General features: G+C 40.0%; 1 protein-coding gene across 1 annotated transcript in view; it reads right to left on the reverse strand.

Moving 5' to 3' along the window:
- Positions 1–10,468, reverse strand: part of pdgfc (platelet derived growth factor c) — a 115,506-nt gene extending 105,038 nt beyond the window's left edge. Inside the window, exon 1 of the mRNA XM_017693389.2 lies at positions 9,788–10,468. Coding sequence (XP_017548878.1) covers positions 9,788–9,896 — 109 coding nt within the window. The 5' untranslated portion in view covers positions 9,897–10,468. The remainder of the gene's footprint in view (positions 1–9,787) is intronic.
- Between the last annotated feature and the right edge of the window lie 1,324 nt (positions 10,469–11,792).

Consider the following 11,792-nt stretch of genomic DNA (forward strand, 5'->3'; position numbering starts at 1 on the left):
ATACATTATTTACATTAAGTAGATGGCTTGTTACTTCCATTACCCAAAACCCAACCTTACCCAAAACCTAACCTTATCTAAAACCCGTCCTTATCCAAAACCCAACCTTACCCAAAACCTAACCTTATCTAAAACTCATCCTTATCCAAAACCCAACCTTACTCAAAACCTAACCTTATCCAAAACCTAACCTTACCCAACTTTTCCTAAAACACAACCTTACCCTAACAATAACTTTACCCAAAACCTAATCTTACCCAACTTTACCCAAAATGTAACCTTATCCAGCCTTACCTAAAACCCAACCTTACCCAAAACTCAACCTTACTCCAAAATCAACCTTCCCCAACCTTCCCCAAAATGTCCCCAAAACCTAACCTTATCCAAAACCCAACCTTACCCAAAACCTAACCTTATCCAAAACCCAACCTTATCCAAAACCTAACCTTATCCAAAACCCAACCTTATCCAAAACCTAACCTTACCCAACCTTACCCAAAACCTAACCTTATCCAAAACCCAACCTTATCCAAAACCTAACCTTACCCAACCTTATCCAAAACCTAACCTTACCTAAAACCTTACCTTATCCAAAACCCAAACTTACCCATAACCTAAGCTTACTCAATTTTACCCAAAATGTAACCTTACCCAGCCTTACCCAAAACCCAACCTTACCCAAAACTCAACCTTACCCAACCTTCCCCAAAATGTCCCCAAAACCTAACCTTACCCAAAATCCAACCTTACACAACCTTACCCAAAACCCAACCTTACCCATGACCTAACCTTATCCAACATTACCCAAAATTTAACCTTACCCAGGCTTAATCAAAACCCAACCTTACCCAAAACCCAACCTTACCCAGCCTTTTCTAAAACACAACCTTACCTCAACAATAACCTTACCCAAAACCTAACCTTACCCAACCTTACCCAAAACCTAACCTTACCCAACCTTACCCAAAACTCAACCTTACCCAACCTTTCCCAAAATGTCACCAAAACCTAACCTTACCCAAAACCCAACCTTACCCAAAACCCAACCTTACCCATAACCTAAGCTTACACAACTTTACCCAAAATTTAACCTTACCCAGGGTTACCCAAAACCCAACCTTACCCATAACCTAACCTTACTCAACTTTACCCAAAATGTAACCTTACCCAGCCTTACCCAAAACTTAACCTTACCCAAAACCCAACCTTACCCAACCTTACCCATAACCTAACCTTATCCAACTTTACCCCAAATTTAACCTTACCCAGGCTTAATCAAAACCTAACCTTACCCAAACCCAAAACTTCCCCAAAACCTAACCTTACCCAACCTTCCCCAAAACCCAACCTTATGCAACCTTCCCCAAAAACTCCCCAAAACCTAACCTTCCCCAATCTTCCCTAAACCCCAACCTTACCCAACCTTAACTAAAACCTAACCTTACCAAAAACCTAATCCTACCCAACTTTATCCAAAACCTAATCCTAACCCTGGGCCTAAATCTAACCTCAACCCAAAATCTAATCCTAACCCTCACCATGGCCCTAATCCTAACCCTACATTTAACCTCAACCCAAAGCCCTCAAACCCTCATATATGTTTGACATGTTACTGAGAGTCTGTTATAACTTGTTATATAAGGTTCGCAGGATCTGTGCAGTCATTCTGACAGACTGTGATACACTACAGGAAATGTAGGGGACAATATACCTTCTAATGTCTCCCTGCACCACAAAAATGAAGAACTTGCTTTCTGCACAGATGCAACTGAATATGGTGATGTGAGCAGTGAGATGAAAATAGTCCAAAGTTAGGCTTAAACTCACATGCAGAGAAGTCTGCACAGTCTGTATACAAGTCATCTCACATGAATAAGTTGGTGTTTAGTAAAAATCCATGTAAAATTATCAGCGATTGGTCAACATAACAGTCCAAGAAGATGGTAAACTTTCTCTTTTCCTAAACAAATTAAGTAAACATTTTCACAAAAGCAGGCATAGGAGTTTATTATAAACATCATTATTTAACATTTACATACTGTATACTGTTCTAATCCCACGTAAAGACACAGCCTATGGTACCTCCACCACGTGTCTGTAACGTAAGACCAACAGCCTACATTTCCCAATGAACTCGGATGCCATATTAACCACATTCCTCCCTGGGTGATCCAGTAAATCCAGTAAATACCGGATATGAGGAATGCTGTTGCTGGTAGCTGCTCTTTCCCTAAAGTGTGTCCCTGTTTCTCTGTGGGTGATGCTGGAGGGAATACAGCAGATTAATGAGGGATAATTTGGCTCCAACACAAAACGCCTGTGGCAGAAAACGCTCAGCTGTGACCAAATGTAATGTAAAGCACTCGCGCGTGGAACCAGCAACAAGTCCCAACAAACCAACAACGAAATGTCAGAAAAAGAGTTTATCCACGGCACATCCACCTTTTGGGGCTGCACAGTATCACTTGCTAATTATTGCAATGTTGGCTTAATATTGATACTTCAGAGGATTGCGATATGCAAACAAGCCCTCTTACCAGGCACATTTGGCGTGTCAAAGTAGATGTTTCTCAGTATTTCTATTAATATCTTTGTAATAATCCAGCATAGAAATATGGTTCAAATACCTCCTGAATCTGTAGAGTCGCCCTCTATTCCATCTTATCATGAGATCATGTGTGACTCACAGCCAGAGTTATGAGCCTATGAAGAGGGGCTGAGATACACGTCATCTGCCTCTCACTGTATTGTATGGAACTGGAGGATTCATGTATCTGTCTACACCCTGTGTAAAACTGACCAATGGGCACCCAGGAAATCACTTAGGAATGACCTATCGTGCAGGAAACCCTTAATTTTTCATTCAGTTGCCTCAGACACAGACATGAAATGATGTGTGAAAAAATTTACATTCCCTGAAGTTGCTGCAGCGGTTTTAGAAAGTAGTGATGGAGTAGTGAGGAGAAGATTTGACTTTTTTACTTGACCTCTCTTTATCCTTTAGAATTAAAGAGGCTATTATTGCTACTGCACCTCTAAGACTGACATATGTAAATGGACCCTGATCTGATTGGCTGCCTTAAAATGTGCCTCATTCAAAAAGCAGTCCAGGCTGAAACACTTCTTATAACTTCTTAACTGCAAAAACGGCTCAACCACTGCAGCCCGAATAGGTGGACATTTATAAACGTGTTGGTTTTTACAACATCATAAAAACAATTAATTCAATATGGTTTGTTTGGAGCTTCCATATATGGACTGTTTACTAGGAAGTGTACAGGACGTTTTAAAACATTAGGAAATTACAATATACATCAAACTTTAATTTAAGAAAAAGGCAGGAAATATCAGTTTTCCATGATGAGGGTCCTTTAAGGCCTATTCACACCAAGACATTTTTTAGGGTTTTTTTTTAGTTGAATCTATTAGTTGAGTCTGACATGTTTTATTTATTTATTTATTATTTATTTATTTATTTGTTTTTAAGTAAAAGCTTGTAGTTCCTTCTGGACATAAACAGACTATGATATACCGAGATAAACAACAACAACAACAACAACAACAAATACAACTATAAATCAGTCGTCATTTTGTACCATGGCAATCCAAGTCATTGCCTTGCCTTTCAGTTGCGGCCCATCCTTAACCTCTGCATCTGTATCGTCAATGTGTTGCTTGTCTTATAAGCTTTGGTGAGCTTCCGTATCTTCTTTTACAATAGTTTGGACTGTAAACATGACAACAGATATCTGATTGGTCAGCCTGATTGCTAATATCTCCACATAGTGCAAAAAATCAAGCAGGCTTTGATTAAAAACTCTGTCCCATCAGTTTTGGTGAAAGGTGGCAGTGCATGTTCAGTTTTCAAACTTCAAAAAATCTATGCTGTTTTGAATACCTACCTCCTGACCAGTGGGTTCAGAGGGTTTCTGCCAACAAATAAATGCCAAAAAATGTCTCCGGGGTCACATTTCAAACCACAGATTAAGATCACTGCATGAGCAGAGAAGTATTTTAGCAAGTTCTAACAGCAGAAATCTGCCAATAAGCTCATTCACAGCTCAGAACATGAGCTGCACTGACTGAATAGCCATAAGCTACACGCTGATTTAAGCCTCCTCGTGGGCCTCATTCGTGAAACATTCCAAAATAGGTGAGTAAATTTTGCACATAAAGGCTGATGAAAAAAATCTTTGCTGAACCAATAAATGTCTCATATTTAGCAGAGCACGTCATACTGTACTGCATTTGCTAATCAGCTGTTCTAGTTTACTGACTGGAGGGTATGTTTAGCTGATGATTCCATTTGATTATGATTCCTTTGAATAAGATTCTGTGCATCAAGGATTCTCAAATTTCATCGTTGTTCAGGTTGATTTTATTCAAAAGTATTGTGAATTAAAGGCCTACAGCCTACCAGATGTATGCTTTTAAAATTTTCAGAGTGCATTAGTCATCCACATAAACTAGAAAGTTAGCTCGGTCTTACTAGCATGACAGGTACTTTAGCAAGTAACCTCTGAGCCCTGTATGGTTTAAATTTTGTCTTCCAGCTCGAACTATTTACATTTTATCCATGTCTTCTCTCCAAAACCTCAATGTCAACAGTTCCATATAAACCCAGATATTTGCATTATTACATAAAAAGTTCATGGATTGAGAGACGATAAAGCGAGTCGCAGTTTCCGCTCTCTGCGTTTGCGACGAAGGCCAGTCTACTGTTGCCTGATTGGCTAAACACACAGCAGCGGACGCATTTATTTCCATAAAGTTGAAACCTGCTAAATTTTTTGGCAGAGTTCATTGCACCTCAAACCACCATGCACTGCACGATGCAGAGTTCTCTATTGAAATGAATAGGATGCAATGAGGTGAAGTTGCAAGTGGACACGTACCATAAGCTTCATTAATTTGATAGAACTCACAACGTTTTAATCATCTCACTACAATACTCAACATGCATTGCACAAATACATCAACCACTGGGAATCCTCCCAACAGCAATAAAGAAACACACTGATGTAGCAGCTAATGAATACAGATGTGATATTTGGTTTCCTAGCAGTAACATTAAAAATCTGGCTTCTTTCAGCATTCCACAGAGAGCCTAACTTTACTACATATTATTATAATCCGTCATAAACGATAATGCACTGGACATCTTGTCAAGTAAAATTATATTAAATATTGTCCATATATCTAATATTCCTCCTGTTGAGATTGTTGTAAGCCTAATTTGAGATCTAAGACATTCTTGCTTTAAAAATATCTCACTATGTGCTTGAAATCAGCAAAATTATCTGCCAGGAAAGTGAGATTTTACTTTAAAATAAGTGAAAGGTATTTGGGAATAAGCCAGATAATCGTATAATAAGTGCACAACCATCTCGCATGGAAAATATTTCAACTAGGATATTTCAACTAGATTTAAGATAATTTCACTTGGCAATTGATGCCATTTTTTGCAGTGTGCATTTTTTGCCTTCCAAAATTGATTGAGCTGCAAAAGTGATGCATCGACAAACAGTAAGAAGTTCAAAAAGGTAGTTTTCCATCACTTAACCACAGTTTACCTTAAAAAAAGCTGACCCTTGCCTAAACAGGTCCTCTTAAGCCGTGACTTCTCCAGCTGGAGAAAAGAATACCAATCCCAAATCAACAGTTAGTGGCAGCTTCTATCAACAGCAGTAAAGAACAGCTCCGATAAGGCACGCATTGTTGAGGTGATAAAAGAGGGTTAGAGAACAAGCCTCACCTTTGAGTTACACTTGGCAGTGTCTGCCAGTCATTCACCTCTATTCTTTCCTTCTTTCAGTCATGGGGTGGGGGGTGGGGGGGGGGGGGGGGGGGGGTTGTAGGTTTAAAGGAGAGCAGTTAGAACCTGGTGCCCTATCAAAACCTCCGGACTCCAGAGCTTCCCTTCTCTTGTGAAAGAATCAAGAGCAGTTAAACCTCTGGGGCATTTTATATCAAAATACTCTTATCTTCATCAGTACTTTCCAAAACCGCTACAGCAACTTAGCAGCTGTAAAAATTCTTTCTCTATTTCACATGTGTCTGTGATGTGGACTGAATGAAGAACGAAGAGCTTCCAGCATGATGGATCCGTCCTAAATGATTTCCTGAGTGTCTATTGGTCAGTTTCACACAAAATGTAGACAGACGCACGATTCCACCAGTTCCACACAGTGTAAGCAGATGATGTGTTTCTCAGTCCCTCTTCGTAGGCTCATAATTCTGGATGTTATTCATGTAGGATGTTATGATAAAACGCAATGGAAAGGGCGACTCTACAGATTCAGGATAGAAACGTTGGATTTGACGTGTGAAAGAGTTTGTGGACCCTGAGGGTTAATCATCAATATTGAACAAAAGGTACGTTTGGTGAAGAAGCAAAGAAGCTCTCAAGTTTATGACACAAATGACCAGATGTCTTGAATGTAGTACGGCAAAAATGACTACTAAAATTACAGAAGGCTTCTCAGTCATGTGAGAGTCCATTCAAAATCTCTCTTGATTCTACTGCATGAAAGTAAAGAGCCATTTCAATTAAACTCTTCTTACGTCAATGCTCAGTCAAAGATGAGTTAGTTGTGGAGATGAAGCAGAGAAGAAAAGAAGATCTGCTAAGAGAACCTCAGCACTTTCTCACATAATTTTTCTCCTTTGTTTCCTTAAGCCACATTTTAACAGGACATTGAGGCTGCCATTGCAACTGACTGCACTTCTTAGTGAATAGAAACAAATGGTCAACTTTTTTGAATGTACTTGCTACCTAATAAGAGGAAATATGACTAGTTCTAAAATACTTTTCATGTATGTTATGCTTGCAATTGCCAGGCAAATCAGAGTTTTTTTCCACCACTACAGTTGCATGCAAAAGTTTGAGTGACCCTGGTCAAATGATGTGAACTCACGCTCTGCTACACATCTTAATGCATGATTACTGTTTATTTACAGAACATATTGAGGAGAAAAATTCAAACATAAAATGTGGCCTGCACTAAGGTTATGACACATTTACTATTTTACACCTTTTTTTCTTAATATGTTCTTAAAATGCAGAAATTAAATAGAGTTTGTGCCATTCAGCTCTCTGTGGAGGATGTGCTAACTCATTTTCACTTAGAACATCAGCAAAACACTGTATAGTCCTGAGCGATGTGGCACAAATATATCACAATACTTGAAGATATTGTCACAATACATGATGCATCACCACACTTGGTACTTAAAAATGTGTATATACAGTTAAGAACTATGAGTACAATGATCTTTAACCAGCGTTTCCTAATTCAACAGGGCTATTTATGCACTTTGACATGAAACATGACATTGAACAGTGTTCTCTAAGTGCTGACAATATCCACAATATGCAAGGAAAAGTGTACTATGACGTAACGTATCACGATAACAATAAAACGTCATCAATTGCCAACGTCATCAAGCGTCGTCATTGCCCATCCCTAACTTCGCATATGACTGCAAATTCCCAATTATCTTAAATGTATTACTTAGAAACATAAAAGAAAATCCAATGAACAACAATTTTAGTGAATGGAGACAAATGTCCCATTATCTACCCAGCACCTGCTGTCCAGTCATGACAAAATAACTTTTAATGTTATAAAGGACTTTTCAGTCAAGTGTGCTGTCTATCTAAACCTGTCTCGAGTGTTCTCCTAAACTCAGTGACAATAAAGAGGCTAGTTTCCCAGATAGAGATTAAGCCTAGTCCTGGACTACAAAGTATTCTGAGTGAAAATTCCTCCAGGAAAGCAGTAAATGTGTAGTGCACTGTAGAAAGTAGAAGCAGTGTAGTCTTTCCAAATTTCTCCATAGTATCATTGTAATATATCAGTAAATAGTAAATTGATACAGTAAATAAAGACATTCAGGGTGGCTGGATGTGAAATGCACCTCTCCACAGAGTCAGAATTGCACACAGTGGTGGTGATAGGAACCAGAAGTCCACCTCTAAAACCTCCCTCACAGAAAGTTGCATGAAATGGGTTCTGAATATGTTTCTTTTGGGCTTTAGTATAAAACACACTAGTGTGTCTTAGAGTGAGTTGCTAGAAAACTCTGTGTGTACAACGTAGCTGTAGCCAACTACAATGCATTAACAAAGCACAAGGCCTGTTCAAAAGCTGTCTCGCTTTAATAGGCATAAATGCTAAAATAGTCCCCAGAATAAGGTTATTGTATCACATTTATCACTAACATTCCATATAAACTCAGAAGACTCATGTAAGTTCACTGGTGGTTTTGGATAGTAAATAAAATGTCTATATTTGTGTTGTAGTCATGGTGACCCCTGGTTCCTATCACTACCACTGTAAAGAAATCTGAACCATTTCACACCAAACCACTCTGATTTCACTCTGTTCACACCTCAAACACACAATTATGCAGAAATGTATAAAAAAGGTCAATTCCTCTTTAATCTCTGTCTGGGAAACTGACCCTAAGTGCAAAGTAAGTTGGTGGTGAAGAGGCTGGAGATTAATTTTGACAGGAAGCTGCTGAGGGCAAAGTGCCTTTTCCTCTTTTTGTGCTGTACTTGTCCTGCAGTCTGCAGTTCACTGTGCACATTTTCTTACTGAAGAGACATCAATCACAAAACACAGCTCATTAAACGCACTTGCAAGCCTATTAATAGAAACGAGAATGTGCAAATCACTGTCATTGAGAATGTTAACTGTACAGTTCCTGTAAAATATGTTTATGGACGTTGTGTGTTTTAACAGCGACTGGGTTTGCTGTAGCGCAGCGTGTTGGAGGCGGATGGTCGGTTTGTGTTTGTCCAACTTGTCATCAAGTCGTGTTTGGATTTCAGTTTGAGTGTTTAAAAAAAATGTAAAAAGTCAGTTTTACAAAGTGCGTAAGCGATGTGAGTGTGTGACAAAGTTCAGAGGTGAGCACATCAGCAGCCACATGAATACACTCATTCTACCATCAGAGTGACGGACCCTCCTACCAGACCCCTAAACACACACACACACGGATTCAGTTTAAAGCCAAAGGTAATTTCCACATCCTACCTGCTATAATAGAGCTGGGACTGAACAAACGAGCTCATTCAGAGAGACAGAGAGAGAGAGAAAGAGAGAGAGAGAGACTGAGAGAGACAGACAGTGAGAGAGAGAGAGAGAGAGAGAGAGAGACAGAGTGTAAGAGAGAGAGACAGTGAGAGAGAGAGAGACAGACTGAGAGAGACAGAGTGTAAGAGAGAGAGACAGTGAGAGAGAGACAGACAGAGAGACATAGTGAGAGAGAGAGAGAGAGAGATAGAAACTGTGTGTAAGAGAGAGAAAGACAGAGAGACAAGCAAAAGAGAATGAGAGTGAAAAGCAGAGAGACAAAAAAATTGCGCAGACACAAAGAAAGAAAAGGAGCCGGTCATGCAGACACAGAACATAACAGAAATAGATAGATAGATAGATAGATAGATAGATAGATAGATAGATAGATAGATAGATAGATAGATAGATAGATGAGAAAGAAAAAAAGTAAGAAAGAAAGAAAGGAAGAAAAAAAAAGAAAAGAAAAGAAAAGAAAAGAAAAGAAAAGAAAAGAAAAGAAAAGAAAGACAGATTGACACAGAGACAGAAACAGAGAAAGAGGGAGGTTTAGACAGACAGAGCGCACGGGACAGTCACCACACCGCGCGTGCTGTAAAGGCTGTGAGCGGACCTGCTCGAGCTGAGATGTAAATTATGTAAATGAGCGTGAACTGAATGAACCGAGTGGTCTGAACTGAGGTCAGTGAACTGAGCGGACTCACCGTTCTGCTCCTTCACCTCGCCGTGCTGCAGTTTGGTGATGAGAGCGGATTCAGCCCAGCAGCTCTGCAGGAAAGACCACAGCAGGCAGAGGAGCAGGAGAGGAGGCATTTGGCTGGGAGTTAGCAGCAGATGCTAACGCTGTGGAGAAGCTGTTCAGTCAGGTGAGCCCTCAGCCGTTCCTCACCACACAGGTATCCGGATCCGGACACACCAGCACGCCGAATAGAAACCTCATAGTCCCCGCAGACGGACAGGACGCAGCTCAGGAGACGCTGCGCGTCAGAAAGCGAGAAAACGTGGCTCTGAGCGCACCTGCTCACCTTCTGAACTTTTACTCTTCTGACTCGGTTCCTCCGCAGCTCGGAAACAAAGAACAGTCCTCACTCCAACACTTACAGCCTGAGCTCCACCGCTGCCCTCCACAGCTCAGGGCAATCTTCTCGGAAAGCTCTGGAAAGCGCTGCTCTCCTGAGTGTTTCTGAGTTTCTCTGCAACTCGCAGCCCAACACGGTCCATGCGCGAGTTGTTGGAGCTCTGCATGCTTTCTGGAGGAGAAACAGAGATTTCGAGTAGCCGTTTCAGTAGCAAGTGGAGGGGGGAAAAGCCCAAACGCGAGGAGAGCGTCGCTCTGGAGCTGCAGAGTGGAGCCTGGAAGGAGTTGAGAGGGTTGAGTTTGTGGAGTGACCACCCAACAGGTGCTGCACTGAAAGGAAACTCAGCAGGGGCTGAAAAAAAGAAAGAAAGAAGAAAAAACCTCCCCAGAAAGGCGGAGACCTCAGAAAAGCTGCTCCATTCTACACGAATTAAGTCCAGTCTTGGACAAGATTCCAGTTTTAATGGAGTTTCACATATAAAACCATAATAACCAGCTCCATTTATTCCTTTTTACATTATGTAAATGTGATTTGTACACTCTTTAAAAAGATGGTTCTTCGAGAAAGCTGTTCTGTATAGAACCATGAACGCTCAAAGAAACCTCTGCATGATTAAAAGGTTCTTCAGATTGATGGGTAATGTGATGTAGATGGTTCTATATAGAACCTTCTTGAAAAGGGCACTAAATTGCACCAAAAGGGTTCTTAAGTGTGATTTGTACACTCATAAAAAGAAGGTTCCTCAAGGGTTCTTTAGTAAAGAAAGTGGTTCTATATAGGACCTTGAACACCTGAAGAACCTTGTGCATGATTAAAAGGTTCTTCAGATTGATGGGTAATGTGCTGTAGATGGTTCTATATAGAACCTTAATGAAAAGGGTACTAAATAGCACCAAAAGTGTTCTTAAGTGTGATTTGTACACTTATAAAAATAAGGTTCCTCAAGGGTTCTTTAGTAAAGAAAGTGGTTCTATATAGGACCTTGAACACCTGAAGAACCTTTGGCATGATTAAAAGGTTCTTCAGATTGATGGGTAATGTGCTGTAGATGGCTCTATATAGAACCTTTGTGAAAAGGGCACTAAATAGCACCAAAAGGGTTCTTAAGTGTGATTTGTACACTCATAAAAAGAAGGTTCTTCAAGGGTTCTTTAGTAAAGAAAGTGGTTCTGTATAGGACCTTGAACACCTGAAGAACCTTCTGCATGATTAACAGGTTCTTCAGATTGATGGGTAATGTGCTGTAGATGGTTCTATATAGAACCTTCTTTAAAAGGGCACTAAATAGCACCAAAAGGGTTTTTAAGTGTGATTCGTACACTCATAAGAAGAAGGTTCCTCAAGGGTTCTTTAGTAAAGAAAGTGGTTCTGTATAGGACCTTGAACACCTGAAGAACCTTTTGCATGATTAAAAGGTTCTTCAGATTGATGGGTAATGTGCTGTAGATGGTTCTATATAGAACCTTCTTGAAAAGGGCACTAAATAGCACCAAAAGGGTTCTTAAGTGTGATTTGTACACTCATAAAAAGAAGGTTCTTCAAGGGTTCTTTAGTAAAGAAAGTGGTTCTATGTAGGACCATGAACACCTGAAGAGCCTTCTGCATGATTAAAAGGTTCTTCAGATTGATG

Source organism: Pygocentrus nattereri, chromosome 8, assembly GCF_015220715.1.
Source record: "Pygocentrus nattereri isolate fPygNat1 chromosome 8, fPygNat1.pri, whole genome shotgun sequence".
Taxonomy (NCBI): Eukaryota; Metazoa; Chordata; class Actinopteri; order Characiformes; family Serrasalmidae; genus Pygocentrus; species Pygocentrus nattereri.